We start from the raw sequence: 27,290 nt of genomic DNA on the forward strand, positions 1-27,290 counted from the left end.
CGGATCAACTTAAGCAGTTAGAACAATATTTAAGCGATGTTATAAATTTAAAAAGTAAAATAAAAAATCGTTTTTTTTTAACCGAAAATCTCATGTAACCCCTTGATTGAGTAGGTTATCGCCGCCATGGAGCCCTACTTTGCAGGTACCCAGAAAATGTTTTTTTTCACACGAGTTAAAGAACTTGAAACATTGCGGAAACAAATCCTAAATATCATTCTGGCTTTCATTACAGCAGTCTAAAAGTAGGGAATTCACCGCCTCCATTCGATAAATATGCTACAGCCTATGAAAACACTAAGCCACTGACTAGTGGTTAATCTGGTGTTAACAAAACAAAAATCTACCCAACCATATGAGTCACTTTGCAATTGGATTTTAGGGTTCTTTTCTGATTCTTGTCATCCGTTTCAATAAAAAAACAACCTTCTCCAAAATAACAAATAATAATACCAGTTAAACGGAGTAATCAATAATCTGCATCACATTGCGTATCAATCAACATAGAATAGAGTCTTTTAACACCCCTACAACCCACTGTTCCGAAAAAATGTCGCTTTCGCTTTTACATAATCAGAGATAACGGTTTGGCGGTGAGTCAATTATCATGTCAGTTGAATGGCTTAATGAACAGGTGTTCATGCTAAAAATCAGAAATGTAATCAATATTGATAACGATGGGTTTTAAGGCCAGCCAGGTGTTGCATATGCAGCTTTGTACATACACATATATATTGTAAGAAGATATATGCTTTACAAAAATTGTATTTTTTCTGAAATCACTCAAAAGATAAAAGGCGTTTACTCCATTCATACATACATACTTACATATGCACATTCCCAAGTTGTTAACACAGCTGCAAGCTCTTTAGATAAGCAACTAGACTGCTGATAACTGATACTGGTTAAAAACTAGAACTTTGTTTTCACGTTTCTGTTATTCACACCTTTTTAATCAAAAAACCTAATGCGGTGGTTTCCACAAATATTCATAACATATTACTAAAGAATCGCAAATTTACAAAAGCATAATTTGATAAAAGGAATATGCAGCTAAAGGACACTATAATCACCAAAATTGCCTGGTGATTTTTTACAAGCATAATTATGGGGCGTACAGTAGTGGTCTGTTTGGGCTATGAGCTTTTGCTCTTAACACTGTCCTTGTATGAATTTTCAGTGTGCTGGCATGAAAACTGATAACTGCTTGTTGTTGTTTCTGCAATCTATATACACTTGAGAGCAAATATAGAAATTGTATATTTACACTGCACACTGCGCAAACTACTTCAAGTGGATTTAGTGGATTTTGATTAATCAATTTAACTAGACACAAACAATTTGATAACTAAAATTGTCTAAAACTTTCTTTGTAGTTTGTTCATTTCAAGAAAGTATGGCACTTAGTTCGTCTTGACGACCATAACTTTCGGTTCACAGTAAGAAGGTGGAAAGACTGAAATCATTAAATCAGGTTCAAAGTCACTTGGAAAAACAATCATCACTGCATCGGATTCAAAATCAGCCAAAAAGTCAGATTTTACTATACCTATGGAGTACATGAAGCCTAGGAAAAGGTCTGGATCCCCATGTTCTGTAACTGAGGCATGAAAAGTCATAGTCCGTTTTCGACTAGTTCTTAGACGCGAGGCAAAGAGATGGTTTTGCCATGCGGGGACTCGTTGCATGCTGGGCATAAGTATTTTTGATATGTCAGGGTCTATTCTGGATAAGTAGGAGTTTAACTTGACACACGGGTCAGTCAACAACAGCGCGCCAGTCGTTTCTTCTCTTCGCTACGTGGCGCCAATTGGATATTCCAAGCGAGGCCAGGTCCTTCTCCACTTGGTCCTTCCACTGGAGTGGAGGTCTTCCTCTTCCTCTGCTTCCCGCGGCGGGTACTGCGTCGAATACTTTCAGAGCTGGAGTGCTTTCATCCATCCGGACAACATGACCTAGCCAGCGAAGCCGCTGTCTTTTAATTCGCTGAACTATGCCAATGTCGTCGTATATCTCGTACAGCTCATCGTTCCATCGAATGCGATATTCGCCGTGGCCGACTCGCAAAGGACCATAAATCTTTCGCAGAACTTTTCTCTCGAAAACTCGTAACGTCAACTCATCGGTTGTTGTCATCGTCCAAGCCTCTGCACCATAGAGCAGGACGGGAATTATGAGCGACTTATAGAGTTTGGTTTTTGTCTGTCGAGAGAGGTCTTTGCTTCTCAATTGCCTACTCAGTCCGAAGTAGCACCTGTTGGCAAGAGTAATCCTGCGTTGGATTTCCAGGCTGACATTGTTGGTGGTGTTTACGCTGGTTCCAAGATAGACGAAATTATCTACAACTTCAAAGTTATGACTGTCAACAGTGACGTGAGTGCCAAGTCGCGAGTGCGACGACTGTTTGTTTGATGACAGGAGATATTTCGTCTTGCCCTCGTTCACTGCCAGACCCATTTCTTTTGCTTCCTTGTCCAGTCTGGAGAAAGCAGAACTAACGGCGCGGGTGTTGAGACCGATGATATCAATATCATCGGCATACGCCAGCAGTTGTACACTCTTATAGAAGATGGTACCTTCTCTGTTGAGTTCTGCAGCTCGAACTATTTTCTCCAGCAGCAGATTGAAAAAGTCGCACGATAGGGAGTCGCCTTGTCTGAAACCTCGTTTGGTATCGAACGGCTCGGAGAGGTCCTTCCCAATCCTGACGGAGCTTTTCGTGTTGCTCAACGTCAGTTTACACAGCCGTATCAGTTTTGCGGGGATACCAAATTCAGACATCGCGGCATAAAGGCAGCTCCTTTTCGTGCTGTCGAAAGCAGCTTTGAAATCGACGAATAGGTGGTGAGTGTCGATTCTCCTTTCACGGGTCTTTTCCAAGATTTGGCGCATGGTGAATATCTAGTCGGTTGTTGATTTACCAGGTCTGAAGCCACACTGATAAGGTCCAATCACTTTTTGGACGGTGGGCTTTAATCCTTCATACATTACTCTCGATAGAACCTTATACGCGATGTTGAGAAGGTTTATTCCACGGTAGTTGGCTCAGAATGTGTGGTCTCCCTTGTTGTGGATTGGACAGAGTACACTTAAATTCCAATCGTTAAGCATGCTTCCGTTTGACCATGTAAAAAAGCTGATGCATGCTCCTTATCAGTTCTTCGCCGCCGTGTTTGAATAGCTCGGCTGGCAATCCGTCGGCCCCTGCCGCTTTGCTGTTCTTCAGGCGAGCAACTGCTATTTGCTATTCATGGCCGGGTAATGGAACGTCTGCTCCATCGTCATCGATTGGGGTATCGGGTTCGCCTTCTCCTGGTGTTGTGCGTTCACTGCCATTCAGCAGGCCGGAGAGGTGTTCCCTCCATAATTTAAGTATGCTCTGGGCATCGGTGGCTAGATCACCTTGGGGGGTTCTACAGGAGTATGCTCCGGTCTTGAAACCTTGTGTAAGCCGCCGCATCTTTTCGTAGAATTTGCGAGCATTACCCCTGTCGGTCAGCTTATCAAGCTGTTCGTACTCACGCATTTCGGCCTCTTTCTTCTTCTGTCTGCAAATGCGTCTCGCTTCCTTCTTATACTCTCGGTATCTATCCTATCGCGCTTGTGTTGTAGTCGATCACAACATTGCGAGGTATGTTATCTGCTTTCTCTCCACTGCGACACGACAGTCCTCATCGTACCAGCTATTCTTTAGACCTTTCCGACCTTTCCAATGGTTTCGGTTGCAGCTGTACGTAAGGAGTTTGAAATGCCGCCCCACAATTCCCTTATACCGAGTTGTTGACTAGTGTTCTCAGAGAGCACGAGTGCAAGCCGAGTAGAAAATCTTTCGGCTGTCTGTTGTGATTGCAGCTTCTCGACGTCGAACCTTCCAAGCACGATTTTGACATCGTGGAGGGGGCATCTCTCATAAGTGTGCTCCAAGCACTCATAAAAAGCATCTTTGGTCACATCGTCCTTCTCTTCCGTCGGGGCGTGGGCGCAAATCAGCGATATGTTGAAGAACCTCGCTTGGATGCGGATAGTGGCTAGACGTTCATTCTCCGGAGTGAATGATAGTACTCGGCGACGGAGTCTCTCTCCCACCACGAATCCCATACCAAATTTGCGCTCCTTTATATGACCACTGTAATAAATGCCACAAGGACCTACTCGCCTCAGTCCTTGTCTCGTCCATCGCATTTCTGGGGTGGCGGTGATGTCAGCCTTTGTTTTGACGAGGGCATCAACCAACTTAGCGACACCTTCCCAATTAAGCGACCGGACATTCCAGGTGCATGCCCTCAAACCGCAATCCTTATTTCGTTTGCCATGATCGTCACCAAAAGAGGGGTCTCTCATCGGAGGCTGTTTGTGATTAGTTATTGGGGAATTTTTTACGTGGCGGGTCCCAAACCTAGCGCAAAACCCTGTGGAAGGGATGTTTCGCCTTCTCACTTTAGCTCGCCTTCAAACGGATGTTCTTAGGCTACCCAGAGGATACTTGGTCAAAGACCGGAAGTCGTGAGCTGCTTGAGTCATATGTAAAATAATCGTTTCTGGCCACTCCCAAGTGAATGGCGATCAGAGAACTTTCCTCACTTGCGTGAACTTCTACACATGACTCCATCCTCCACAGTATTTACTACAGAAATTATTTCGACGAAAGCACCTCAGCAGAAACTGCTTGGAGAGAAGTTCTTTAACTGAGAGCATGCGGGCCTCACTTCACAGGTGTTTGATGGGAGACATCAAAAGACATCCCGTTGTAGTGCGGCGTGCTGTGTTCTGATATGTCTATAGCTTCCTCATCTGCGTTTCACTGCATCCAGGCGACCACATTTCTTTGTCTTTTCCCCATGTGCTGCCAGCTAGCGACTTGAGAATTTTGTTGCGGTTCTGTACTTTGCAGATAATCTCGGTTGTGTAAGAAGTATATTGAATAGCACACCTAAGATCTTAGGGTTATTGACAGTCGGAATTTTAACGCCATCGACTGCAATATTAAGGTCAAGTCTGTACTCCTTCTTGCAGTTAGTAAAGGGTGATTTTTTAAGAGCTTGATAACTTTTTTAAAAAAAAAAACGCATAAAATTTGCAAAATCTCATCGGTTCTTTATTTGAAACGTTAGATTGGTTCATGACATTTACTTTTTGAAGATAATTTCATTTAAATGTTGACCGCGGCTGCGTCTTAGGTGGTCCATTCGGAAAGTCCAATTTTGGGCAACTTTTTCGAGCATTTCGGCCGGAATAGCCCGAATTTCTTCGGAAATGTTGTCTTCCAAAGCTGGAATAGTTGCTGGCTTATTTCTGTAGACTTTAGACTTGACGTAGCCCCACAAAAAATAGTCTAAAGGCGTTAAATCGCATGATCTTGGTGGCCAACTTACGGGTCCATTTCTTGAGATGAATTGTTGTCCGAAGTTTTCCCTCAAAATGGCCATAGAATCGCGAGCTGTGTGGCATGTAGCGCCATCTTGTTGAAACCACATGTCAACCAAGTTCAGTTCTTCCATTTTTGGCAACAAAAAGTTTGTTAGCATCGAACGATAGCGATCGCCATTCACCGTAACGTTGCGTCCAACAGCATCTTTGAAAAAATACGGTCCAATGATTCCACCAGCGTACAAACCACACCAAACAGTGCATTTTTCGGGATGCATGGGCAGTTCTTGAACGGCTTCTGGTTGCTCTTCACCCCAAATGCGGCAATTTTGCTTATTTACGTAGCCATTCAACCAGAAATGAGCCTCATCGCTGAACAAAATTTGTCGATAAACACATTTCGAACCGAACACTGATTTTGGTAATAAAATTCAATGATTTGCAAGCGTTGCTCGTTAGTAAGTCTATTCATGATGAAATGTCAAAGCATACTGAGCATCTTTCTCTTTGACACCATGTCTGAAATCCCACGTGATCTGTCAAATACTAATGCATGAAAATCCTAACCTCAAGAAAATCACCCGTTATATACTCGTATGCTCGCTGTGGATTAAGTGGTGGAAAATGTTAGGTGCCGTGCAGCAAGGAAGCGAGAAGGGTCGGAGAGATAGTGCAATCATCAGCGTACCACCCTCTGGTGGTTGAGGGTGTTTCAAGATTTTGTTCCGGTGTAAGTCTTTGCCGGTAATTCGACAACATATATTGAACGTTAGAACAGATACTTTAACGGCTGTTTTGACATCTATGGCTCTAGTGAAGTCCATAACCTCAAAAAGCAACGAAAGTTCCAAAAAAATCAACTTTGTGCTGTACTTTGCGGAGAAACAGCTTTCAGATCGAGCTAAGTTGACTTCTTGTAGACCATATAGCAACAAACAAACAGTCAAGATCGATTTCTTGAAAACAAGAAGTGTTCAAATCAATAAATCTTTAAAGATACCTTTTTATTATCATGATTAATATATATCCCTTATGCAATATTACTTAATTAAATATTTTTAACGAAATATATTTGTTATTTTCTAAAATACCTTTAAAATTGTTGAATAATTCCCAGCTAAGATTTTTATCACCAAAAAAGTGGAAAATCTGAAGAGGTTAAGAATATTCTTCAAATTTCGCTCTCTTAAGATTGTTTCCGAAAAAAAGGGTAACAACTTTAGAACGAAAATTTAGATCACTACTTGAATAAATGTACATCTTTAGGCCTAGGGATGTCTCTATTACCGTAGAAAGTAGAACTATTTTGATTATCAGCTAGAGAACATATTTGACAGAAAATTTTCAAACGCAACTAAAAATTCTGCTAAAAAATACTGTTATTACATTATATATGTATAACTCTGGAATAAGTGGATTATACACTGTGCCCAAAAAATAAGGTGACATTTGAATTTAAACTGTGCGCGTCGAAGGATTTGGAAAATTATTTTGGTTTTAGGTTGGTAGTACTGTCAGTCACATTTATGTTAAAATATTCATTAGTGTTTGAGATACGTGCCGTTTTGTGAGCTGCTAAAAGTGAGTTTTTCGTTTTTTGCGATGTCGAAATTTGTTGAGCAAAGAATTTGCATTAAATTTTGTTTACGGAATCAATTTTCTGCTGCGGATACGTTGAGGATGGTGCAGAAAGCCTTTGGTGATGAGGCCATGTCTAAAAAAATGTTTACAAGTGGTATAGTGAGTTCCAAGCCGGCCGTGAACGTGTTGAAGACGAAGAGCGTCCAGGGCGACCATCAACCTCAACCGACGAAGCTCACGTTCAACAAATCAAAGATTTGCTGATGAAGTTGGCATATCGAAAGGCTCAGCCAATACTATTTTGAAGGATGTTTTGGGCCTCAAGCGCGTCAAATCTCGAGTGGTACCGAAAACATTGAATTTTTTGGAAAAAGTTCGTGACCATTTCACCAAAAACTCAACCCATATCGTTCCGCAACCACCGTATTCACCTGATCTGGCGCCGTGCGACTTCTGGCTGTTCAGCAAGCTCAAAAGACCGCTCCGGGGACACCGTTTTTATACGATAGAGGAGATTCAAGCCGCAGCGAAGACGGAACTGAAGGCCATCCTGGAAAGTGACTACAACCAGTGTTTCGAAGATTGGAAAATCCGTTGGCATATGTGCATTGCATCGGGAGGGGATTATTTTGAAGGGGATGAAATTGATTTGGAAGAATAAATAAAGAATTTTCAAAATAAACGCAATGTAATCTTATTTTTTGGGCACATAGTATATCTGAAACTGAAAATAATGATTCATCAACAATTTTTTTCGTTTGCTAAATTTTTGTGGGGTTTTTCCTAGATCAATAACCGCACGACCTGCTATTTAAAATTCAAGTTCAATGTCAATTAGCGCCTGCAAAGTTGACGTTAGAAAAAATCTAACCGCTATTAGAAAGAACTAAAATCACCACCTTCCGCAACACAATTGTTTGTCAATCGCGATGTTTGCACGTGCATTGCACACGAACCAAATGGACACTCGTCTATCAACATTAAATAATGAGATAACATGAAATTACTAACTTCATAAGTGCATTTTGGTAGGATATAATCTTTATTATTTATGATATTAGTATTGAGGAAATATGTCGCATTGAAAACGAAATAGAAAACAGCTTTTTCAAAACTCAACGTAAAATTTTAAAATTTCAATAAAAACAACTGTGCAAAACATACTTCTTTAGTATTCAAGCCTCATAAACTTTCTGCTTCTACTTAGTCACTTTTTCATATAAATTCACATTAATTTGCTGTTGAAATGTGTCAGTGGTTTTTGCCATAGAAAATCAGATAGTGAAAGCTTATTAGAAACTTTCATGTCGATTGAAAGGCTAGCAGACACATAACATACATATAGACATATGCTATGTATATTGCTCCATATGTCAAATAGTGATGTTTAGTCATACATAAAAACCACTTATTTATATGTATGTATATGTACATATGGCACATATGTATGATGATCCTATAAGAATGAAAATTAATTAATACTATAGTATGTGAATCTGTACATATGTATATGCATATGTATATAGTCGTAGTAAGTATATTTTTACGAAAAATGTTGCATGTCTCTAAAATATGTCATTAAAGCTTGATTAAATATGTAATTGTAGCGCTTTAGTGGATCCTTTGACACCCAGGCAGTTTGATAGTTTAGTTACTAACTTTTTAATCGATCGATTGTACCAGCCATATGTTGTGATAATTATATAATAATTAATTATTTTACAGTTATACGAATAATGTTGCATGTCTCTAAAATATGTCAGGATTAATTTGGACATAAATATAGTATATATAGTACCCCCAGAGGTGACTGATGCCCAGAGCATACTGAAATTATGGCGGCAACACTTCTCCAGCCAGTGAAAACATAACACCTGCGGATGGTGCACCAGATTACCCAATCGATGACGATGGACCAGACGTTCCATTGCCCAACCATGATAATGTTTCAAATGCAATTACCCGTCTGAAGAACAAATAGTGGCGAGGGTCGATGGACTCAAATACGGCGGCGACAAATTGATAAGAAACATGCTTCTTTGCAGAACATGGTCGGACGAAAGCATGCCCACCAAATGGAATTTAAGTGTGCTCCGTCAAATCCAAAAAAAGGAAACCCCACAATCTGTACCAGGTACCGTGGGATAAGTCACCTCAGCATCGCATATAAGATTCTATCGAGCGTACTGTGTGAAAGAATAAAGTCCACCGTCCACAAACTGATTGGACCTTATCAGTGTGATCTCAAGAAAATCAATAACTGACCAGATATTCACTATGCATCAAATCTTGAAGAAGTCTCGTGAAAAGATAATCGACATACACCAACTTTTCGTCGATTTCAAAGCTGATTTTGACAGCACAAAAAGGAGCTGTCTTTATGCCGCGATATCTGAATTTAGTATCCCTGCTAAACTAATATGATGGCTGTGTAAACTGACGTTGAACAATACCAAACGCTCCGTCAGGATCGGGAAGGACCCCTCCGAGCCATTGAATACCAAACGAGGTTTCAGACAAGGCGACTCCCTATCGTGAGACTTCTTCATCTACTCCAGGAGTAAATAATTCGAGCTGAATAGAGAAGGTATGATCAAACAGGCTTACACATGTGTTGATGTGTTTCGTTGGCACCAGATTTTTTTTGGAGGGCCGAGAAGAGGTCGCTGGGAAAGACCGTGCTGGGAGACCATTGATGACGAGTCATTTTTTTTTTTTTTTGAGACCACAGAGGAGATCCAAGCATCCTGCACCTCGGCTTGTAAGGCTATTCTGGAGAATGCCTTCCGTGACGCCGGTAGCGCTGTATCGACGCAAAAGGAACCTATTTTGAAAGTTTTTAAAGATTGTATAATCAGAGAACTTCCAACAGTCTAAAAATCTAATCACATAATTGTTGTATGTTCTCCGGTTAAACAATAGCTTTTCGGGCACCCTGTAAGCAGGCTACACAGGGATCACTGTATAGTTGTCAATTCCAAGCGTTCGACACAGATGATCGCAGTTTTAATTAACAATTATCTTAAACTAATTGAAAAGTAAAAATTTCAATAATAATAATAATTCTAAAATTATATGTTAATTAAAGAAATCGAATATTAACAGTTATTTGTGAATACTACTCATATTATTACACAGGGTGCTTCGAAGCGTTTGCACTTTTCAAACAAAATTTTTAATTTTAATAAATAACGGACTGGATCGATTTCCGGGCAAGGCGTTTTGATTAAAATCTCAAAAACACATAATACCGTGCGCAGGGTTGCAAATAATGCATTAAAAATAGTTGAATTACGATTTAAATAGTAATTTTCTTTTTTTTTGTAAATCCAAAAATCCTGATTAAAAATAATTTTTAAATTTTAAACCCGAAATATAACATTATCAGCTATACCGGATTGAAACAAAAGATATTTTAATAATCAAATTTTTATTTAAGCATATAACTAAAAATTAAATTGAAATATGTAATTGTTTTTGAATTTAAATATTTTTAAGTTTGCGTATTCCGTGTTCTACCATTTTTAACTAGAGGCCACACAAGTATTTAGGATTAAAAATAAAATTTGCAATTGTTACCATTAAATTAAAAAATAAACTTTTCGCTTTTTTATCCCAAACATACAGAAAATTCAATTTTTAATCCCAAAATCATAATGAAAAATTTAATGTATTAAAAACTTGATATCTTTTTCATAACTAAAACTTCAGATTTTCAATAAAAAGTAGATTTTTAAATTTGAAAATTAAAAAGTTCGCAAACATGTTGCAAAAAAGCTACAGTAGTTCTTTGTTCATCTTCAGAGTTAAAGGCTTAAGGTTCACCCTGTACTACAAATATTTATTAACAGTTACTTTTCATGAAAATAGCCAATGGCGGTGTGATTTATCTAATATAAAATTAAAATTGTGTTTAAATCATAGTAAAATTTGTGTATATATTTATTTAGAGTTGTTAGTGTGAAAAGTGCAAAGTGAGTGTGTTAAAAGTGTTATAGTTTCAAGAAAAGGTGTGAGGCAGAAATGAGTGAATGATATGCAGGTTTTTTTCTGTTTTTTTTTTCTACATTAATAAAAATAGTCATTGATGAGATGGTTTGACTAATATAAAATCAAAGTTCGTAGTAAAATTTATGTGTTTTTTTATTTAGAGTTATTAGTGTGAAAAGTGCAAAATGAGTGCGTTAAAAATGTTTCAGTTACAAGAGGTGTGATGCTGAAATAAGAACTTAATGAATGATATGGTAAGTGTTACTATTTTTAATTAAATATACTTTAATATCAGAAATTTATTGGTAAATTTCATATTTTTTCTTTAATTGTTATATCGCTTCCTACTTATCTCCACATTTTCTTCTTTTTTCAGTGTTTAAAGTCGGGTAAGTCTCCAACAACTCAATTTAAATTCAAGTGCATACATGTGTAGCTGAAAATGTTCTAATTACACATCAATTTCAAAGGCTGTTATCATTTTCCGTAAATATCTTTTTTATATTACATAATACTAGTGCAAACAAGGCCGTGTACGCACACACATGTGTTAAAAAATAAATAATTGCATGTGTTGGCTTTAATTTAAATGTTCAAACAAAAAATGGCGCAATTCCCATATGAGTGACACATGTCGTTAAACAATTAATTTTCCGGTTACAAAGAAGGATTTTATGGTATATACATACATACATATACTTGCAAATGTATGTATGTATATGTACTAGGTATGTACCACCCAAAAAGGCAAACCCACTAGGCAAACAAAAACACAACATTCTTAATTAAGAAGCGAAGAACAAATGTTTATGAATGAAGTGCAACAGGGCGTATAATACTGAAACAGGTATTCCTATACTATATGTACATATGTATGCATGTTTGCTGATAATCCTTTGTAACATTGATATCCCGTTAGCGAAAAATGTTTTTCAAAAGTCCTACATGCTGACACATATAAGAATGAGAAGCGGCTTAATTAAACGCGTATTCATATGCAAATTAGTGTGGAAGTATAAAAAAGAGCTGTAAAAGTATCCACTCATGCGGCAAAACGGTGGTATTAACCCCTTTTATCACACCCCACAAATAACAGAAAAAAGGGTGGGCTCACGGCAGGGCAGGAGAGATCACACATCGTTATTAAATGCGTATGTGATATTAATTTTAAAACCCACAGGTTGACTTATTGTTACAATTTTCAATTCACGCCAAAATTAGAAGTAAATCTAATTATATAACGTTTGCATAATAGCGTTGTTTGTTATTGGTGGGGAGATATTTATTTAGTGCTTCAAGTGATGCGATGTCTCATTATAAGCAATAATTTATAGCTATAATAACAATTCTAGATTGATTCAATTAATCCATGAAATCTACATATATAGACGGGAGCTGTAGATTTAAGCTGGATCAATTGTGCGACAATTATTTGGAGAAATTTCGACTGCTGCTCTTACCAAAGTGCAGATATTTTGAGTTGTTGTAGTTGTAACATAATTGTAATGATGTCCTCGTCCGATTCTAAATTAGGCACTTCGGGAATACCCGATTGGCCGACTTCCTTGTACTGTTTTGAGAGTTTTTGGATTAATTAGGAGAAATTTATCAACAAAACTATTTCTGTGTTTATTCTCATTAATAAGTTAAATAGTGAACATACAGTAAGTAGGAGCATGTTGGGTAGTCGAAAAAGTCGAATATAACATAATTACCATTATGTACGAAATTACTTAATCGACTCTTATCCAGCGATTAAACTTAGAAATCAAACTGAATATTGAAAACTGCTAGCGACATCGTACTGGGGTCGGTTATAATTCGATTTATGTACGAATTCTGGTTTCATATCAATACGATTTCTCGAGTTCTTTTTATTATTCATTATCACTGTAGTCAAATATTTTTGTGCATTTTACCACAAAAGCTACGAACAGATAAATACATATGTACTTACCAGGCACATTCAAATTCCTCAACTATAGTTTCAAAAACCAAAACAGTTATTCACGTTATTTTTAATTTTATTTTAAAAATTTTTATTATTATTTTCTCCTAAATACGTTGTTAATAACGTATTCACGAAAGAATCATTTAATATTCCCCCTTTTTTCCGCATCGGTTAGAAATTAAACATTCAAGAAGTTATCTGGGAATTCAAAAGTGACATCCCGACCGGTGAGCTTCTTGTACACAGATGTGAAAGTATCAACCTGAAAAGAAGAGAAATATAGTTTAGTAACTGTCGACATACCAGAAATATTTCTATATAAATATAAAATTAAATTATTGTGTAAACATCGCCAGACCATTGTTGTCAACCAAATGCAGTAAAACAACATTTATGGTGATATTGTTAATTTTCCGCCTATGTAGGAAGTCCCAACTCGCCATAGATCTTGAAAAAGGACGAGCGGGAGGCAAAACGGCGGCACATAAATAATTTGTATTTATATTAGACAATTTTGTGCATAACTTTAAAATCGGCATATATTAATGTAAACATCGCCAGACCATTATTGTTGACAATTTGCAGTGCAACAACATTTACAGCGACATTATTAATTTTCCGCCTAATGTAGGAAGTCCCAACTTGCCATAGACCTTGAAAAAGGACAAGCGGGAGGCAAAACGGCGGAAGTTATTACTATTTATGTTATTAGACAATTTTTGTGCATAACTTTAAAGGTAGCCCTAATTTTTAATCTAAAATTGAGGTATATAAACTAAAGTTACACATATTAATTTTCGTTCTTTTTGACAATTATTGACCTTAAGCAGTGATCAACAAATAACACAAGAACGTTACGTGGCAAAGAGAACATTTTGTACTAATTTATTACATTATTTGTTTGTTTCTAAAGTATGGAGAAGTCTACTTGCCGTAAAAGCTAAATGAAGACTATAACGAGACTTAAGAATTTTATTTGCGTCCCGTTTGACAATCACTGATTTTGGGTAATCAATCAGCAAATAACACAGGGACGAAATTTATATGTAACACAAAATGTTCTTTTTGCAATTATTTATAATAAAGTAATTTGATTTGTTTCCAATGTATGGAAGTGCCTTGAAGCCGCGAGGGCGATTAAAAGGCAATAACGAGACATTGGAATTTGATGTGTGTCCCTTTTGACGATCACTGATTTTGGGTAATCAATCAGCAAATAACACCGGGACAAACTATTTTCTTTTATATTTATACACTCTCGGTTTTGCTGCACACTTTTGCACTGTACTTACTTTGTGTTCAATTGTGGTTTGTTGATTCTTGTCCAAATGCACCTTGATCAACTGAGAGCCATCAAGCTTGACGCGGATGCGCTTGCCAACGATTTCAGCTGGGAAGACCAAATCTTCCAGGATGGCATCGTACACAGCGGTAAGAGTACGTGAGCGTGGTCGCTTTTGCTTCAATGGATTCCTGGCCTTACGGGTGGGTTTGGGCAGGATTTTACGTTCGCCAATTACAACAACGTGTTTACCAGAGAATTTCTTCTCCAACTCACGCACTAAGATGATTTGGATTTTCTGGAACGTCTTTTGTTGTGGGATCGGTACGTAGATGATGACAGCCTAGAAATGCAATACAAACAACATATTTATACACTCCTTTTTTGTGTACATACTAACACACACAAACTTACCTTCTTGCTACCGAACTCAATCTCACGTGCACGGGTGATGTGCAAATCCCTCAAATAGGGTTTCAGGTCGCTGTTGGCCTCCAACTCCAAAAGAGCTTGGGCAATGGACTTCTCAAAGTCATCAGGTTCAGCGCCACCAGGCTTGATAATCTTGTTGCCGATCATCTGTGAATAGAACACCAAATTTGTTATTAGCAGCGTTTAAACTGAATATGTCTGCTAGTGTGCATGCGAGAGCAACAAATCTGCTAAAACAGAACACATATTTTATCAAGTAGTAAAATGTAACAGCGTCCGACCGGCGTACATTTAATCACTGCACATCTTCGTCACTGTTTACATTTCTTCAATTACATTCACTTATTTCGATATATCTGTTTTATGTAGTTTGTTTTCAAGCAACATTTTTGCATATTTCACTTGGCATATATAGAAATTATAATTATTTTGTGAAGATAACAGAGAAGTACACCAACCTTGGTCAATTATTTTGACAGGAAAGGAAGTTAAGGCATACCACAGAACAGTAACTTCCGTCATTCGCATTTTGACAAGCGATTAGCAACGAGTTGGTTGTCAGAAACGGGCGAGTAAATATTCAGCGAATTTAGATTACCTAGTCGCCGCTAGGGTGCGCTCTTATCAAACAGCGTGATATAGTGTGGGAATAAAAAAAATTATAAATAATGAATAGAAATAAATAAAAGAAAATATTTAATACTAAAACCGTAATTAGTTTTGAGGGTCTTTCTAAAAATAGGTATTATATTATTTAGTAATGACCTATCCCTACTTCAAAACGATTGAAAATTATATATAAAAAAAATATTTAACTATTGCGGTTACCATAATCCCATTAATTTTTTGCGTTTCAAATGAGTTTGCATACTTTTTTTCTTGGTCTCTCCACTATCAAGCTCATTTATTATTTGAAAATAGATTTTTTATTATATACATATATTATTATCACAAGCTACAACGAGCTGAAAAAGTCTTTACATGTCTAAAACCACAGTTTGTCGTCCGAGGGGCTACCGCGTATTAAAAACATATAGGTTAGGAACCCGCGTCTTTCGATTCCATAGCCACTTATTGAGCAAAGAGCTTTATATAAAGATCCTTACTTCCTGCCTAGAATAATCTAAAATCTACTATTATTTACTTTTCAATAGTTTTCCTTCTTTTTGACGATTTCAATCAAGGATCTTATATCAAAACATCCTTTTAGCGAGACCATCAGTTAAAAATGAATAAACAAATTTTTGTTTTGCAACGATTTATTTACTTTATTATTAGTATAAATAAAAATTTAATTATTTATCAATAATTAATTTGGACAGTGGCTGTATGATAATGTGGCAACTGCTAGCCTCTGGCGATCTCTTTGGCCACAACAACTTTAATGGCGGTATCTATGGTGTGCTTACCAACACGCTCCTGTCAGAAAGCATTAGGGTTGTTAGTAAATTGAAAAAAAGAAATCGAAAAATATAGTAAAAATACTTACGATTTTCTTGCCGAGCTTCTTGAGCCAACCGGCCTCAGTTTGCCCGGCAAAGATGGCGATCATCAAAACCAAGAAGATGAAGAATTTGTTGAAGTTCATATTGACTCGAATTTTCTGCTCTCTAAAGGGTGGTATTTACGAGTTTTGTCCTTTATTGGCGCTTGAGTAGACGCTATTGCTCTTCTTAAGACACTTGAAGTGAGTTTGATGGCAATGCATTTGTTGGCTGCACTTTTTATAGTCAACTTAATGGTCGGCTTTTGGCAGCTGCAGCCGTTATTAGACCTAGAAATGCTACGGGGGTGCACAGACGCTCTCTTTAAGGACGCCTACTGATAAGCGAACAATAATTTTTTACACCGCCCGGCAGTTTTATTCTTCTCAGCAGCGCACATTGGATGTATGTATGCATTTAATATGGGCACGTCTGTCTCTTCCGCGTTGATTGTATACAATCTCCATGAAACTCTAGAAAATTATAAAACGAAAACAATCTAATAAAAGTTCTATAAGAAGGTACTTGTTGTGTAAGCACTATAAGTTTTAGATAGGTACCAGTAGTATGCGATAAGTACTTCATATAAGTCTAAGTTTAAATGCCCACTAAAAGTTATTATTCAAACACGAAAAGTTTTTGCAAGGAATACTATGAACTCCATAATAATTACTGTTGGAAATTATGAACCGATTGCCCTTATTTTTATTATTATAATACAATATTAACTTATTTTATGGTTCATATGCTTACGTAGTTTTAGTACTTTATCTAGCTTTATATACAAAATATAATATCCAATCATAAACCAGACCGATATACATACATACATAATACATAGTATATTGCATAATGGCAACCGCAAAATCTAACATTGGAATGTTAAGTAGGAGGAGGGCCGGAGACAATTTACCGCTCTAGGCAAATGCCAAATTCTGCGCCCTCCCTCAGCCTGTTTTGTCTCAAGAACACATGGGTTTCCTCGAGTAAAAACAGCGTTTTTCAACAATTTATTACTCATAAAAAATTTACAACAAAAAAAAAAAAAACAATTTATTTCTCATACAAAAATGAAATATTTTATTAGAATTTTTTTTCTTACAAACATACACTATTAACAAAGAAATTCTGAAATTTTGGAAAAAAATATTTTCAACTCGGCTATTTCCGGCTGGAAACTGTGAAGCATAATTACAATTAGACTCCGCAAAAGAGGGAATTTATATGCCCCCGACTACTTGTAGATATTTAATCGACAGATGTGTTATAGATATAGCTAAGTCACTGTGGAAACAATCCCTAACTTGCTCAACAAGCCGAACATGCCAACTATTCAAATTCAAAAAAAAAAAATGATAAAATAAATAATATTTTTTTAAGTATTTTTATTCGAAATTTCTTCCTCAACTTAATAATATAATTTTTTTTTTCAAAAATAAATAAAAAAAAATTTAAATTCATGCCATAAAATTTTAGCTCAAAATGAGCTTATAACTGTATAAACTGTTATTATAATATATATTTTCGGCAACTAATAATAATTATCCTCGCGCAGTAGCAGCGACATTGGCGGCCTGTTGCGCCACAGCAATTCCCTGAACGGCGGCATCTCTGGTATGCTGGCCAACACGCTCCTGTCGGAAACAAAAGTAAGAATGTTAGTGATGTATGAATTATTAAAAAGTATAAAATTTCGTTAGTAGAAATACTTACAACTTTCTTGCCGATCTTCTTGAGCCAACCGGCCTCTGTTTGGCCGGCGAAAATGGCCAACATCACAGCCAAGAAGATGAAGACTTTGTTGAAGTTCATGTTGATTCGAATTCGAGGTACAATATATAGATTTATTGGCTGATAGTTAGCAGTTATTGTTCTTCTTAAAACACTTGAAGTGAAACTGATGACAATACATGCTATGCTTCCAACTTTTATAGTCAGTTCTTCGGTCTGCCCACTAGACTCAGCTGAAAAAAATCCCGCGTTGGTTATATACATATTTCAGGGGGACCACAGGCGCCGATCGTCATCCACGGTCGTTTATTGCATGCATATATAATATTCACTGTCTATCATATGTATAAAATATATACTGACAGTCAGACCATATTTTGTTGTTTCTTTTTTGATTCAGTTCGGTGATTTTATTGCGCTCAGCAGAAAGTAAACTCGTGTTGTTTTCAAGACGTAGATGTGTATAAGTGACCTTATATGCATTTACCTAAACTCATTGATATTGCGAGCACATCAAACTATCAATTCGATGGATTCACACAATAGTCCCGTTATAATTTTTTTATTTTTATTTTTTTTATAAGTATATTATTCCTTACACTGCCGAAAAATTCCCTTCAATTTCTTCCAAAAGCATATACCATATAATATGGATAAGGGTACTATTTTTCATTATTATTTTTATTTTTTGATAATTTTCTATTAAGGGGAATTTTAAACTCTATTAAGCGGTTCATGGATTTTTGAATGAATCCCCTTGTGTTGTTGGAGTTTCACTTAGTGCAGGATTGGAGGGGTTACTGCCGTTTAAAGAATACTTCTATAACTGTTTATATTATTTTTGAGGTATGAACCCTTGGTCCATCTGGTACTGCTGATGCCATCAACTTTTGCGTTCAAAGGTTAATATTCGTATTTGCTTTAATTTAAATTAGTATAAATATGTAGTGTATATTTGTAGTCATTATATAGATGAGATATGTAAATCTCCGATTATCTCCTTTGCATTGGTTTAAAAGCAACTATAATAATTTATAGCAATCAGTGCACCGCGAAACGTTGAAGCTTTACAGCATTTGCTTACTGCAGTCTCTCAACCAGATTTTGAGTATTTCTATTCTTGAGTTAGATTTAAAAAGTGTCACCTAATAATCTTCCTACTTTACGAGAACTGTTAAAATGCAGATGGTGAGTTGGCTTTATTTTTCTCTATGACATATAGTACTTGTACGCAGAAAGTTTCAAACAATTTTCGTCAAGGTTCTTTAAGAAAAGAGTTCCAATAAAACTTCGTGTTGTGTGTTGTCGCTGTCGCAGACTTCAGACAGGCACTGACCGCCATTCACAGTGGAGCCATTAACACCTTCACCGACTCCCTTCCCGTGAATGGCGTTCTTGGAGTCAAAGCACCACCTATTGCAGATGAAGAGCTCCAGTTGCCGCGAGAAACGCGAGTGACCCTAGCGCAACTTCGTTCTGGGTACTGTAGCAGGTTAAACTCCGACTTATCCAGAATCGACCCCGACATTAGGTATTAATGTATGTCCTGCATGCAACGAGTCTCCGCATGACACTGGCGACCTCTTTGCATGCCCCACAAACCCCACAAACCCCACCCATCTAACACCCTCTTCCCTTTGATCCGACCCCGTCGAAACAGCACGTTTCTTGGGCCTACCGATAGATGATCTCGACGACAACACAAACAACCCTTACCATCCTAACGGGGATTAGCTAACCGTTAAAACAACAAACTACAACAGAAACAGCGGATGGTTTTTTCAACGATATTTTCCAAACTGCATCACAAATGTCTAAAGATCTTTTTGACACTTCGCGTCAAACTACTCGTGCTAATCCACCTTGCACAACCCCTGAAAGCCACTTCAGAGTTACAATATTTATTCCATGCGTTGATGCTCTGATTCAAAAGATGACAGAACGTTTATTAGTGAATGAGGATATACTCTCGTCATTTCAAATTCTACTCCCAGGTTTTGCTGCAATTGATAATGCCGAAGAATTAAAAAATTTAACTATTTACTTCGAGGAGCAAATATCAATGACAGCATTAAAATCAGAGTATCGATTGTGGTGTGCCAGCTTATCAACAATAGATCCAACCATAGAAGTGTTGAAATTACTGCAACATTGCGATGCAACGTATTTTAAAAATATTCACTACCTGCTTACAATTTTAGCAACTCTACAAATGACGACCGCTTCCGTTGAAAGAACTTTTTCAACCTTAAAAAGAATAAAAACTTTACCACGATATTAAAATAGATCCAGATGAAGTAATTAATGATATGGCAAAGAAGAAGAAAAGAAAAATATTACTTATTTAAGTTACAACTACCAAATCATATCAGTAATATGTATATGAATTAATATCGTTTTTTTTAATAAACAGAAAATTTAAAGTGTATACATATATGTTTTTACTTCAGCCCCCCCCGAAATGAAAAGCGGCTTACGGGCCTGGATGTCGAGTGTCGTCCAGAACGAGGCATGTCTTCAACGATCTCTCGATCGCCTTTAAAGGGTTTATAACACTCGCAAACTTGTGTTTTTGATAAAACTGAATCATTGCATAGTGACTCATTCTTCTTATTCAGCTCAATTCTCAGCAAATTACTTCCTCTTATATTGTTTTTGTTTTTTCTAAGATGGAAATGCGTGAGCTTTATTCAACAGATTTGCCAAATTTTCACAAATCACGGTACTCAGTGAATCATCCCTCATAAGATCACCTGAGATATCCTGGAATAAACTTTATGAAAACTAGTTTCTTAAACTGCGAAGCATATTAATCTTGCATAGACTATATCGCCCAACGAAGACACATTCTTTAAATTCTTATTTTCTGAACTGTTAAAAAAATAGCTCGAATACTCATAAATCTGAATTGTTTCCAATAGTGTTCCGAAATAACAAGTAAAAATGTTTCTAATTTTCAAAAATAATATCTATTTAAAATAATTTGTAATCGCTAAATTACAAATTGCTATTAATACTATAAGGTAAACAAGCATAAATTAAAGCTTTGCTTGAAAATAGCACATCTCCAATTCTAAGGTAAATTTATTAACCCTTGACCGTCGCAGCAACATTGGCGGCCTGTTGAGCCACATCGAGCGTCTCTATAGTGGCATCTCGTGTATGTTGACCGACGCGTTCCTGAAATGCGACATTTTTTTCGATTAATAAGCTCAATAAATATTTGTAATTTGCGTTTAACTCACAATTTTTTTGCCAACTTTCTTTAGCCACCCAGCTTCGGTCTGTCCGACGAAGATTGCCACAAGAACAGCGAATACGATGAAGATAGCACGAAAATTCATTTTGTGTAAAATTTGGTTAGTTTCTTCCGTTTGTTTAAATTGTAATTTTAAATTGTAGAAAGTTGCGCGCTTTGAGCGTGTTATGGTTGCTAATGCGGTTGAGCGCTGATAGTTGCCTTGCTGAACCGTGTTGATTTTTATAAGCGGGAGCGTGCCAAACGCTGGATCTTTCAAGTGATTTCCCTTCGCGCCACTATTTAGGCTTGCTAATTAGTCAGCTTATCCAGACAAATAAATTGTTGTGCTTGTTGTAAACTTTGTATTTTCGTTTTATTGTTTTGCTACCGGGAATTCAACGCTCAGTCTTTATTTGAAATTTCAAATTACATATGTATGTATGTATGTATGTATGTATTTTCGACATATGGCATAATTTTTCAAAAATACTCGCACAGGTATTTTTTAAGCTCTTATCTACTAATTTGTGTTTATGTGGAATTGTTTGGGAAACTTTTGCGCGCGACAAAGTTGCTCATAAAAGTTGCTAATTCAATATTAGATAATTTCTTAGTAATAATTTCTAATCGGCAGAATTTAGTGTTGTGGCGGCAAATTGTTGTTTAGACAGCTTGTTCCCTAATTAGTTTCTCTTGTTAACTAACTGTTTTCACTAATTCTGTTCACTTGCAGCACTTACACTTTTTACTATTGCTGTAATTAAAAGTTTTTAATATCTTCTAAAAGTTTGATAAGCAGCTTGAATAACTACTTTTATGAATCCAATAGAGATGATTTAGTATTTGCCGTTTATTTGTATTTATTTCGCTAATCATTTTTTTCTGTATATATGTACATATGTATATTTCAAACATTTTTGCTCTTTTCTCAAACAATTCATATATAAAAGTGACAATAAAGTTATCTAATTGAATTTGGAACAGGCGAGTACTTACATACCTCACTGAAGTAGTTAACTACCCATTAGCCAGAGATAGCACTGTGTGCTTATGCCAGTTTATGTGATTTATACCAGTTGCTTGTTTGTTTCGCGCAATATTTATTTAATTTCTGTATGCCAACCATAAACCTTAATCAATATAAATTCATGTTTATTAAAGATTTAAATTATATGTCGGTCTCTTCTTTATTACACAAACCATTTATCCTTGATAAAAACTGAACATTTTCTTCGTATGTTTGGAAAAGTAGAAAGGTCCAAGCTGCTCTAAGATTTATTCTCTACACATACCGATTTACTTTGTATTACGAGGGTTGCTATATATATTTCTGGCCTAATAATGTAAATAGGCATATTTATCAACGAAAATGTTTTTTTTTTTCGTTGGATTTGGCTCGTCTTGGAAGACCCACACGGTCGATTGCTGTTTTGTTTCGGGCTCATACGCATAGATCCATGATTCGTCACCTGTGACGATCTTATAAACGTCTTTTGAAGCATCGCGATCGTATTTTTTCAGCATTTCTTTACACCAATCCACACGAGCCTTTTTTTGAGCGATTGTCAAATTGTGCGGGATCCAACGAGAACAAACCTTTTTTACGGCCAGGTGTTCATGCAATATCGAATGTATGCTGGTGGGAGAAATGCATAGGCATGCCTCTATCTGAAGGTATATTACATGACGGTCTTGCATTATCAGTTCACGTACGGCATCGATGTTTTCTGGCACAACGGCTGTTTTTGGATGACCTTCACGGAATTCGTCTTTGAGCGAGCGTCGGCCACGATTGAATTCGTTGTACCAGTTTTTCACAGTGCTATAGGATGGTGCTTCATAGCCATACAAAGATTTTAGTTCATCGATGCACTCTTGTCGTGATAATCCACGTCGAAAGTTGTGAAAAATGATCGCACGAAAATGTTCACGAGTTAATTCCATTTTTTGGCCGAGATGAATTTTTTAATTCCCTGTAAATAATGTATGTTGAATTCATTACTTGTCTAGAAAAAAATAATTCTTCTGAGCTAGATCCTGAATCTGTGACATGTTTATGGGTGTTTCGGTTCATTAGTCGCTTGCGAGTTTTGGTGTTTTCTCTGTGTGACCTTTATAGGATCTCCGTCGTTTCTTTCTAGCGGTTTTAAATTCGAGCCAAATTTAATATACCCTATTCAGAGTATAAAAAGTTTGCCACTGCCCTTATACTTGTAGACATCACCTGACATTAAAAAAATATGTACTTTCTTCATCAAATTCAAAAATATTTCAATTATCAATCATTGTTTCAGGGGGGACTTTTAAGCTGGCCTTTGGTTCCCCGAATTTTGGCAACAACAATCAAATTAATTTAGAAAGAAGAAGAAAATAAAAAATCACCCATTGAATCGTCATTCAACACACATTTGTTTACAAACACATTTATAGTAAATTTTATTAGTAAAGTCACGTAAATAAATTATGCAATTTACTTTGCTGCGCTGTCTGCTCTGTTTCATTCATAAAAGTTTTCTATTTGCATATCTGTAAATGTAGCCATTGAGTGGCTCAGTGACCCAGCAAGAAAAAAATTACCATAAATTTCGATTGAAAATAATGCCCAGGAAAATTATTTTATTTACTACAATTTATTTATTACAAATTATATTATGAAAATTAGATTTCAGTCAGAGAAAATATTTTATTGGATCAATTTGATGTATTTTCTCAAGGTCTATATTTATATACACGTATGTAAATACAATGATATGTAAAACAATTTTGCAAAATATGTGCAAAATATAAATATTTCATTATAAAAAGCATAGTTTTCAAATTTCAGTTTAATTTTTTTAATTTTAGTTTCGCGATAATTTCCTACCGCGTATTTGTGCGAACTAAGTATTTATTTATACATATAAACATTCACATAAAACAGTATAATCTCTTTATGTTTTTAATCATATTTCTATCTTGCATTTGTCTCAGTTGCTGTCAGTTTTTGATTCCAACAACACAAATGAAGTTAATGTTCTGCTTATTATTCGCAAAATATTGTTGAAACGTCACTGTCTTTCCTGGTATTAGGTAATTTCTCTTCATCTCAGCTTCTTTTTTTATAACAAGAACACGAAAAAATAATAATTATTTTTAATTAATGGAAACACAAATTCTCGTTTCCCGGAAATTTTAGAAACTCCCCGAAAAAACTGAAAGTGAGCGATAGAGTACCAGTTTTTGTTGGATTTGCAAAGGGAATGACAAACTTAAAATTTCTTAAAACGTTTTACTAAATACGTTTAAGTGACTGGTGCACAATCAATCCGTTTGTGATTCGTTCTAATTTTCCTCTATTTGACTTTATATACCACAGAAGCAAAGCGTTTGTTTTGGAGTGCTCTGTGAATACTCACATCTGATCCTATCGCATGAATCATGTAAGGGGTATAATATAAGAGAAAGCTTATAACTTGGGTATTTCCTTTAAAAAAATACGAATTCGGTATCAGATGAATGTGGTAAACATCATTAAAAAGCATAAATTTTCACCATGGTATACTGTTATATATTGTGACAAAAAAGCACTCGGAAATTGCAATTTAAATTCCCCGGGTAAATAATATTCAAACAAATGTACTTTGCTAAGTTTGTAGGACTCTCCTTATTTACTACACCAAATGTAAGCACGATCTATCAGTAGTGCTTTGCGATGTTTTCAATGGATAAAATATCGAAGAGAGAGTTGGTCTCAAATTTTGTATTTCTATAAAAGTTTCGTGTGAGAAATCTTTGCACAGGTTGGAAAAGGCTTACAGTGATTCAGTTTTGTCAAAACACAAGCCCACGAATGGTACAAAGCTTTCAAAGTCAGTCAAGAGATCGTTGAAAACTGGTCTCGTTCTGGACGACCTTCGTCCTCTTCAACTGATGAAAATATTAGAAAAGTTAAGGATATACTCGTAATGTTTGAAAATCATCAGGCAAGTGTTAGAGAGATGTTAAGAGGCCTGGACACCTGCCGAGAGTTCGTTCAAATGATTTTGGTGGATATTTTGAGTATGAAAAGCGTTCTTGTTCGACGTCCCGATAAAGCTGAAGTTTGTTCAAAAAGAGTGCCGTAAACAGGTCTCCTTGAAGATGCCTGATCGTGCGAATTTCGATCCCCTATTCATGGAGAGCATTTTAACTACCGGTGAAACATTGGTTTATAAGTTTGATATGCAAACAATCAACAATCATCAGAACAAACAATCATTTCATCAGAGGAAAAAAAACGAGCCGAAACCAAAACAATCACGCCAAAGCCGCTGATAAAATCAAATTAATGCTCATTGTTTTTTTCAATATTCGTAGTTTGGTGAATCATAAATTTATTCTGGACGGACAGACAGTCAATAAGGGATTTATTTCAAAATTTAATTAAAATATCCTAAAATAACTTCTATGAAGGCTGGTTTAATTTAATTTTACTTCAATTACTTGAAGTGGTTTACTTGTGAAAAACCGTGATATCACTTCTCACTCACTTTAATGATAGTTTTGAAAGAGTTCAAAGCGAACACTCAAAGTAAGCTATTCCAAAATAAAAGTAATCAATGACAGCTTGCTTTAAGTATTCTTCGATTGCTAAATCAAATTTCATATTATATTTGACCGTAAACATATAACACATGCATGGTATATAAAAAAGTGAACATTTTTGGTAAACAATTATTTTTATTCAAATACTATTGCTTTAATTTCCATAACTCAATCACAAATATGTCTAAATAAATAAATATTAAACTAATTTAGATACATAAATACTTGTTGTAACAACATCCAAACAAGTTGACTTTATCCCTTCAATGTTGCCGCAACATTGGCGGCCTGTTGCGCTACGGCAATGGTCTGGATGGTGGCATCACGGGTATGTTGACCAACGCGTTCCTGAAATTTAGAAAAGAAATTGAGATTAGTTAGTACATATACGAGTAGTTTACTCTTAAATTATTATTTCTAACTTACAATTTTCTTGCCAATCTTTTTTAACCATCCCGCCTCAGTTTGTCCAGCAAAGACGGCAATGAAGACAGCCAAAAGAACAAAAATCTTGTTGAAGTTCATTTTGTTTATGTATGTAGTTTTGTTTGCTTGTGTGAAAGATTATTTAAGCTTGGTGTGCTTCCACTTTCTTCGACGGTCGAATTGTGTTTGTTGATAGTTTACCAGCACAGCTTTGCTTTTATAGCACGTCGGCTAACGATACCTTTCCTTATCAGCGCAGTGTCGGGGATTTCCTTCTATACGGCACTCAGTAGAGTGTAAATAAGTACTTATATATATACGTATGTATGTATTTGCAGCATCATTTGAACGTTGTTGATTAACTTTTGGGCAATTAAAAATACATAATATCTATGTTCGGATCTATACTTATACATAAGTATATGTATCAATATTTATGTAGCTATATTTTTTATGTAAATTCGATTATTATATAATAGTAAAGTGTTCAAGAAATAATTAATAACCGAATAAACCTGCAATTGTGTGCATGCATGTATATATGTATGTAAATTCTACAGCTTAGAATATACAACTTGTCTACTCTTTCATATCAAATTAGGCCCATACTTTTTATCAGATTTAAGCTTTGGTCAAATTATATTAATTTAGCTCTCAATTTATGTATAAAATAAATATAATAAACATTTGCTTGAAATATTAAGATTATTATATTTATATAGTAGTCTTTATACAGTTTAATGTCATGGTGGAAAAATTTCAAATCGCCCTTCTAATATCAAATCCTACGAAATTGAAAAATATATAAATCGTAGTCGTGCGAGTCATAAACTTTATTGCAATGTAAATACTGTAGTCAATTCGTATTTTGAAAAGAAAAATTTCACAAAACAAAACGATGTGGCCCAAGTTTTGAGAATCATTCGAGAACTTCAATGTCATGACTTCAATGTCATGATGTGTGGGCAACAACGCCAGGCCGATCAATCTATCTTGAAGCAACTTCGTCCTCAGCCCGTTTTCATGCGGCGAAGTGTCGAAAATGAGTGTTCAGATGTATCATTCGTCACAGGAAGTGTGCCGAATATGGGCGGCACAGGGCAGTTCTTCAAAGTTTCCCAATGCACCTGCCAGTCATCAAGTTCAACTTTGAGTTTCAAATGTCGCATGACATTTTCATTATCCAAAAGGCCTTTGAATCTATCTATCAAGCAGTCAATAAGATTTTCCATTTCTTTGATT

The 27,290-nt window shown here is 36.1% G+C and overlaps 4 protein-coding genes and 3 non-coding genes across 7 annotated transcripts; all 7 read right to left on the reverse strand.

Moving 5' to 3' along the window:
* Nucleotides 1–12,941: 12,941 nt before the first annotated feature.
* LOC105231783 (40S ribosomal protein S7) lies at nt 12,942–15,147 on the reverse strand. The gene is made up of 4 exons (XM_011213238.2): nt 15,062–15,147; nt 14,586–14,750; nt 14,182–14,514; nt 12,942–13,151 (listed from the first exon to the last, which is right to left on the reverse strand). The coding sequence occupies exons 2-4, from the start codon at nt 14,748–14,750 to the stop codon at nt 13,068–13,070; spliced, it is 582 nt and encodes a 193-aa protein (XP_011211540.1). The 5' UTR covers nt 15,062–15,147; the 3' UTR covers nt 12,942–13,067.
* On the reverse strand, nt 13,652–13,744 carry LOC115066551 (small nucleolar RNA psi18S-1377). Its single transcript, XR_003846111.2, has one exon. It is a non-coding gene; the product is annotated as a small nucleolar RNA psi18S-1377 (small nucleolar RNA).
* LOC115066550 (small nucleolar RNA psi18S-1377) lies at nt 13,789–13,926 on the reverse strand. Its single transcript, XR_003846110.1, has one exon. It is a non-coding gene; the product is annotated as a small nucleolar RNA psi18S-1377 (small nucleolar RNA).
* LOC115066552 (small nucleolar RNA psi18S-1377) lies at nt 13,983–14,120 on the reverse strand. Its single transcript, XR_003846112.2, has one exon. It is a non-coding gene; the product is annotated as a small nucleolar RNA psi18S-1377 (small nucleolar RNA).
* A 2,305-nt stretch (nt 15,148–17,452) lies between the features above and the next one.
* On the reverse strand, nt 17,453–17,991 carry LOC125776840 (cecropin-1-like). Its single transcript, XM_049450443.1, has 2 exons — nt 17,801–17,991; nt 17,453–17,721 (listed from the first exon to the last, which is right to left on the reverse strand). The coding sequence occupies exons 1-2, from the start codon at nt 17,897–17,899 to the stop codon at nt 17,629–17,631; spliced, it is 192 nt and encodes a 63-aa protein (XP_049306400.1). The 5' UTR covers nt 17,900–17,991; the 3' UTR covers nt 17,453–17,628.
* Nucleotides 17,992–20,784: 2,793 nt separating this feature from the next.
* On the reverse strand, nt 20,785–21,292 carry LOC105231776 (sarcotoxin-1C). Its single transcript, XM_011213232.4, has 2 exons — nt 21,064–21,292; nt 20,785–20,998 (listed from the first exon to the last, which is right to left on the reverse strand). The coding sequence occupies exons 1-2, from the start codon at nt 21,160–21,162 to the stop codon at nt 20,906–20,908; spliced, it is 192 nt and encodes a 63-aa protein (XP_011211534.2). The 5' UTR covers nt 21,163–21,292; the 3' UTR covers nt 20,785–20,905.
* A 4,444-nt stretch (nt 21,293–25,736) lies between these two features.
* LOC125776846 (cecropin-1-like) lies at nt 25,737–26,243 on the reverse strand. The gene is made up of 2 exons (XM_049450467.1): nt 26,049–26,243; nt 25,737–25,970 (listed from the first exon to the last, which is right to left on the reverse strand). The coding sequence occupies exons 1-2, from the start codon at nt 26,145–26,147 to the stop codon at nt 25,878–25,880; spliced, it is 192 nt and encodes a 63-aa protein (XP_049306424.1). The 5' UTR covers nt 26,148–26,243; the 3' UTR covers nt 25,737–25,877.
* Between the last annotated feature and the right edge of the window lie 1,047 nt (nt 26,244–27,290).

The sequence above is a fragment of the Bactrocera dorsalis genome, chromosome 2, assembly GCF_023373825.1.
Source record: "Bactrocera dorsalis isolate Fly_Bdor chromosome 2, ASM2337382v1, whole genome shotgun sequence".
Lineage (NCBI taxonomy): Eukaryota > Metazoa > Arthropoda > Insecta > Diptera > Tephritidae > Bactrocera > Bactrocera dorsalis.

Bases quoted from the DNA above. Each gene is read 5' to 3' on its own strand.
- LOC105231783 (XM_011213238.2), bottom strand. From the start codon at position 14,750: ATGATCGGCAACAAGATTATCAAGCCTGGTGGCGCTGAACCTGATGAC. The intron at 14,515-14,585 runs GTAAGTTTGTGT...TTGCATTTCTAG, and splicing joins TTGAGTTCGGTAGCAAGAAG to GCTGTCATCATCTACGTACC. The intron at 13,152-14,181 runs GTAAGTACAGTG...TCTTCTTTTCAG, and splicing joins AAACCACAATTGAACACAAA to GTTGATACTTTCACATCTGT.
- LOC125776846 (XM_049450467.1), bottom strand. From the start codon at position 26,147: ATGAACTTCAACAAGATTTTTGTTCTTTTGGCTGTCTTCATTGCCGTC. The intron at 25,971-26,048 runs GTAAGTTAGAAA...TCTAAATTTCAG, and splicing joins AAAAGATTGGCAAGAAAATT to GAACGCGTTGGTCAACATAC.
- LOC125776840 (XM_049450443.1), bottom strand. From the start codon at position 17,899: ATGAACTTCAACAAAGTCTTCATCTTCTTGGCTGTGATGTTGGCCATT. The intron at 17,722-17,800 runs GTAAGTATTTCT...TGTTTCCGACAG, and splicing joins AGAAGATCGGCAAGAAAGTT to GAGCGTGTTGGCCAGCATAC.
- LOC105231776 (XM_011213232.4), bottom strand. From the start codon at position 21,162: ATGAATTTTCGTGCTATCTTCATCGTATTCGCTGTTCTTGTGGCAATC. The intron at 20,999-21,063 runs GTGAGTTAAACG...GTCGCATTTCAG, and splicing joins AGAAAGTTGGCAAAAAAATT to GAACGCGTCGGTCAACATAC.